The sequence below is a fragment of the Tribolium madens genome, unplaced genomic scaffold (genome assembly GCF_015345945.1).
Source record: "Tribolium madens isolate multiple individuals breed KSU strain unplaced genomic scaffold, Tmad_KSU_1.1 Scaffold_71;HRSCAF=194;Tcas5.2_LG6, whole genome shotgun sequence".
NCBI lineage: Eukaryota > Metazoa > Arthropoda > Insecta > Coleoptera > Tenebrionidae > Tribolium > Tribolium madens.
The window spans coordinates 8,920,501-8,926,500 of NW_025401041.1; the positions used below are offsets into that span (position 1 = coordinate 8,920,501).

General features: G+C 29.2%; 1 protein-coding gene across 3 annotated transcripts in view; it reads left to right on the forward strand.

Moving 5' to 3' along the window:
• Positions 1-142: 142 nt before the first annotated feature.
• LOC123008524 (putative fatty acyl-CoA reductase CG5065) overlaps positions 143-6,000 on the forward strand; it is a 7,765-nt gene continuing 1,907 nt past the window's right edge. The window contains exons 1-7 of one of the 3 annotated variants that reach the window (XM_044404367.1): positions 230-534; positions 3,470-3,692; positions 3,741-3,992; positions 4,068-4,213; positions 4,261-4,370; positions 4,772-4,964; positions 5,022-5,255. In XM_044404367.1, the coding sequence (XP_044260302.1) occupies positions 3,477-3,692; positions 3,741-3,992; positions 4,068-4,213; positions 4,261-4,370; positions 4,772-4,964; positions 5,022-5,255 (1,151 nt within the window). In that variant the 5' untranslated portion in view covers positions 230-534; positions 3,470-3,476. Of the gene's footprint in view, positions 535-3,469; positions 3,693-3,740; positions 3,993-4,067; positions 4,214-4,260; positions 4,371-4,771; positions 5,256-6,000 lie in introns of all 3 variants that reach the window. The other 2 variants (XM_044404366.1, XM_044404365.1) reach the window with 2 other exon arrangements.

Sequence of the window (6,000 nt, forward strand, 5' to 3'; positions counted from 1 at the left end):
TATTTTCCAATCGTTACTCGAGTTCGGTATTAACATGATAATGGGATGTAACAAGTGCCTATGCTCATGTAACGAAACATACTTTCGCCTCTTCATTGTCTCTTTGTATTTGGAAAAATCGCAGCAGACATTTCAAACTTATAATTGAAAAATTGTTAATCGAGACACACTTTTATAATTTATTACCAAAAATTTAAATCACAATTTGACTGTTACAATAGAAATTTGCATCGAGGCCGAATTTGGCATTTCAAATGGTATTTTAATAGCTTCAATAATCGTCTATTGAGTCAAGAAATCGTAGTTGACTGAAGAAAGTGGTGTTTTGCATCGTTGATAATCAATCCAAGTTGAAACAGTAAAATCTTTAATCGACCATTGTCGAAACTTTTCTTAAAGAAAAATAATCAAGTGGGGATCGCAGTTGGCGTGCTTAACTTATTGCATTTTCTTTTGTTTCATTTGTACGGCGAACGCGAAACGAACTAGTTTTTGACTTTAGTGAGTGTAATTTTTGAGTGATTTTTTTTCAAGGTAGGTACTCACAAATCTGATTTTTCCGAAATTGTTGAAAGTTGACAAGAAATATTAACTAAAATCGAATAATCTTAAACATTAATTTACTTTTTGCCACCTTTTCACCAAGATATAAATCAACATAATTATCAAAAAATTATCTTATTAGTGCAATCATTATTATTAGCACTTGAATAATGTACTGTACCAAAATATTCTATTCAAAAATTGTTAAAATAGATAAAAAGTTCAAATTATTTTACTTGGGTAAAAAAATATGTAATTTAAAATTTTATTTGTCGCAAGTTTTGTTTTTCAAACAACATTGTCAGAATTTCACCTAAAAACACCATTTGCTTAATTCTTGAATTATTTTGTAACCTTTCAACAATTGTCAAAAATTCAAGCTTTTTTACAAATTGTACTTCAAACACATTTCATAAAGTTTCAAAACTGTAATTTTTGTCTTAGTTGCGAATTAGTTATAACACTACTTGTTCCTTTTTTTAATATTTTTGTTTTCATACGTCATTAAAGTGACAATTTTCTACAGATACCATAAATAATTTTTGCTGCTTTGGCCGCTTTGTCTGACATGGAAAAAACTAGAAAATAATTAGTTTTGATGCAAAAGATTTTTAAAATATTTGGTAAAACTTACAAAATGCAGCCATTTTTCTGACACACCGAGTTTTTTCTGATTGTTTATAGGTAACGTAATTATAGAGCAAACTAAAATAACCACTGAAATAAGATTCCGATTTTTTAAATTACTTTTATTTTTAATTAATTCTAGATTAGTTTTTGTCGTGGTTTAAAAGAAAATAGTATACAGGATGTTCCGTTTTTATTGTTACAAATTTGAACAGGTAGAAGAATATTCAATTTGAGACAAAAGTGTCCTATAAATATGTATCAAAAAATGTTTTGTAAAGGAGCTACACCCTCTGAAAGGGGTGCGTTTTTAATGGGGTTGTATCAAAAAAACGTAAAAGAACTCTTTTTTGTGAAAAACTATGGAATTTAAAATTTTGTTGCTGAAAGTGGCAAGAAACTTCAGCAAAAATAGTTAGAGTTCTTTTAATCCTAAAAATATACCAAACAATATACCATTTTCAACTTAATTTGCTAATTTTTTGGCCCATTTGGGTGAAATTTTACTTGAAAAAGGCAAAACTAATTTCCTTTTCGACCCCTAATTTGGGTATTTTAGCAAAATTTTGTGAAAAAAATCAGTTTTGGCTCTAAAACGTTTTTATTCGCTTGAAAATAAATGGAATTAATACAATTTTTTGCGTAATTAATTTTTGGGCATTTTGGGCATCAAAAACAATTGAGATTTTTACTCAAAAATAAGCAAAAAACACCATTTTGTATCTAATTAGAAGATTTCTCGGCTTATTTGAGCAAAATGTCGCTAAGGAAAAGTGCATTTTTTTAACTGAAAAAGTCAAAAAGAATGTTATTTTCGACCAAATTTGGTCATTTTTTGCGAAAATTTTGCAAAATCTTTTAACTCAATAACACGTTAAACGTTTTAAAACTTGGTGGTTTTTTGCTTGTGAAAAAAAGTAGGTAGTTATTTAGGTCACTAAAATAAATCCAGTAAAGCAAACTAAAATAGGACGGTAATTTGAATCTAGTTTAGTGATTTTGTGGCCTATTTTAGCGAAATTTTGCAAAAAAAAATTTTTAGCTGAAAAAACGTTCTTTTTCTCTCGAAAATGTCAAAAACAGCATAATTTTCGATCTAATCTGGTAATTTTTGGGCCTTTTTGAACAAAATTTCATATTAAAAAAGTTCAAAAATAATTTAAACGGCAAAAATATTATCATTTCTGATCTAATTTGGTGAGATTTGGTCTGTTTTAACGAAAAAAACAGTTTATTAGCTTAAAAAAGCAAAAATAGCACAATTTTTATCGACTTTTCGACTGGTTTGGACAAAATTTTGCAAAATAATTGCATTTCTGGCTGAAGAACTTTCTTAAACACTTGAAAGTGAAAAATAACATAATTTTCGATTTAATTTCGTGATTTTTTTTCTTCTCTCGATGAAGTCTTACTCAAAATTTGAGTATTTATCTTAAAAACATGCTAAAACGTTCAAAAAAGCAAAAATCGTTTTATTTTCGACTTTGGTACAATTTGGTACAATAAAAATGAAACACCCTGTATGTTATGCGGTGCTAATAAAGTGACTTCATGTTGCGCGGCTGGAATAATAAGATAATATACTATTATGCAAGTTTAGTTATACATGGCTCTTATTTAATTTTAAAAAATTGTCAAATTTGACATAAGATTAAAAACTGCTTATTTAAAACTAAAACCAAAGAATTTTCAAAATAGGTACATACCTACATACAGGGTGAATATAAAGAATGGAATCAAGCGTTTTTTTTTAATCATTTGCCTCCAGAAAATAATAATTTATATAAATTAAAGTAATATAAAAAATGTGATAGTATTTTGAGTACGAAATTTTATTTCGTTTTTGAATTATGCGATTTTTTGTCAAAATTGCAATTTATGTAAAAAAATTTTTTTTTAGAACTCAAAAACAAAAGAAAATTTCGAAAAATTTTATTCTTGATAAAACATCGCATAACACTTCATCAATTAGTTTTTCCGAGAAATAATTAGTTTAAGCGAAAAACGTTTGGTTCCATATTTTTGATTCACCTGATATAAAGTAAAATTAATCTTTCCCCAAGTTTAAAAAAAATAAAAATTTGTGAAAACTATAAAAAAGCTCTCTTGTAGTATATTTCTTTAATTGTCGTTCCCATGACTTTAAAATTTAATTAAAAAAGTAAAAATTAATCAATCGATAAAAAAACCTAAAATTAAATAATAACAATTAATAGCATAATAATTAATTAAAATCGAGGTTAATTAATTTAATTTTCTCAATTAAATTTCTCATTGAAATATTTTTAACCCATTCAAGCAGATCAATGGACCCTAAGAACCTTGCCGATTACCCTGATCGCGTGGCCCAAATCTTCCTAGATCGAACACTTCTAATCACAGGCGGTACCGGTTTCGTTGGAAAAGTTTTCCTCGAGAAATTGCTTCGATCATGTCCCGGTATCAAAAAAATTTACCTTTTTATTCGTACAAAAAAAGACAAGGAACCCAACGAGAGAATCAAAGAAATGTTTAATGGACCAGTGAGTTAAAAAAAAAACATAAAGCAAAGAAATTGATTTTGGTGATAGTTGTTCCAGTTGTTGAAGAAACAAAGAGGTGAAGAAATTTTGAAGAAAGTTGAGGCTATTTCAGCAAATATGGAAGCACCGGATTTGGCTTTGTCGAACTTTGATCGAAAAAAAATAACTGAGGAAGTGGAAATGATATATCATTGTGCTGCTACAATTAGATTTGATGAATCGCTACGCAAAGCAGTGTTTCTTAATACGAGAGGAACCAAACTCATGCTTGAATTGGCAAAGGAATGCAAAAATTTGATTGTAAGTCGCCTAAATGGTGTGAAAAAAGGAGTCACACTTTAAAGTTTATTTTTTTAAAAGTGGCATTTTTGACAGGTTTTTGCCCACTTGAGCACCGCCTACTGCCATCTCCATGAACGTGTCTTGTACGAAAAAGCTTACCCTCCTCCCAGCAGTCCACATCACGTGATTAAAGCTTGCGAATGGTTGGACGAAGAAGTGTTAGATACAATCACAGATAAGTTAGTTTTTGACAATTTTTCCTTCCTGTAATTGACATTTTTTTCAGAATTCTAGGTGACATTCCTAACACTTATGCTTTTACTAAAGCCCTAGGCGAGAGTCTTGTTAATGATGAAATGGACAATCTTCCCACGATAATCCTTCGACCATCAGTCAGTAAGTTGTCAAATTGTCATTTTCTTGATATAAATACAGAGTGGTTATAAATGATTTTCATCTAGCCAGCAGTGAATTTTCCATGTAAAATAAAAATGCCGCTTTACGAAAATAGAGGTACCTACTTGTTTTAACTCAAAATTAAAAAATCGTCCACTTCGAAAATAGACTTCAATTATAAACTTGTTTTCTTCCAAAGTATACATCATTATCAGTTATTATTCGAAATTAGTTGAAACAATAAAAGTTTAATTAACAACAATTTATTATTAATTAATAAGTGACACTAATGACAGAACTAGATCTTTCAAAAAAGTAGAGCGGCACAAATAAAAAAATTCCAAAGCTGGCTAGATGTAAATCATTTATAACCACTCTGTATAAAAATTGTTAAATTTTAGTTATTCCAATTTGGAAGGAGCCCCTCCCTGGCTGGACCGACAACATCAACGGGCCAATGGGTCTCCTAATCGGTGCCGGAAAAGGTGTGATACGGACCATGTATTGCAAAGGGGAAAGTTACGCCGATTACATCCCTGTTGATATTGTCGCCAACTGTTTGATTTGTACGACTTTCATCTATTTGCAATCCAAGTTAGTCATGATAATGCAGGACCGGTTTAGAAAATTTCTAATCGACATTTTTTCCAGTAAAAGAATTTTCAATTTGACGAGTTCGGCTGAGTATAAAGTGTCCTTTGATGAAATTATAAAAATTGGACGAGACGTTGTTTCGAATAAAATACCTTTGAATGGAGTTCTGTGGTATCCGGGAGGTTCGATGAAGAAATGGAGATGGCACCACAATGTCGAATTTTTCTTGTTCCAATTGGTACCAGCGGTGTTTCTCGACGCGCTTTTGATTGTTCTTGGGTACAAACCGATGTGAGTATACAACCAGTTACTCACATAGTTCACCTCTCCATTTTTTATACTTATTTATTGTAATGTTTGTGATTTATTTCACATTTTTTGATTTAATATAATTAAAAAAATACTATATCAGTTTTAATAAAGCTTAGTTGTATCGATTGTTGTTACAAACACACTCAATATGTTAAAGTTTTTGATTGGTTTTTGAATATAAGATCATTTATAAATATGAAACAATTCTGAATCTCAAAATTGACCCACAAAATGATGTTAATTTAAATAATAACTGGCGTAAATGATTCCAGTTTTCATCAGCAGTTCAAAAGGTATGTTTTTGCAAGTAACTGTTCCAAATTTTATAATACGTACCAGGTGAATAAAAAGTATGGAACCAAACGTTTTTTCCTTAAACTATTTATTTTTTGAAAAAACTAATTGATGAGTGATAAAGTACTATAAAAATGTGATGATTTAACAAGAATAAAATTTTTCGAAATTTCCGTTTGTTTTTGAGTTCTACAAGAAAAATTATTTTTTTAAATGGCAACCCACTATAAAATCATTTTTCTCATAAAAGCTATACTCTAAGGATTACAGCTATCTGCTTTGTATTTAATTTTTTCAGAAAATTTTTTTCACATAAATTGCAATTTTGACAAAAAAAATCGCATAACTCAAAAATAAAACAAAATTTCGTTCTGAAAATACGATCACATTTTTTATATTACTTTACTTTATATTAATTATTATTTTCTGG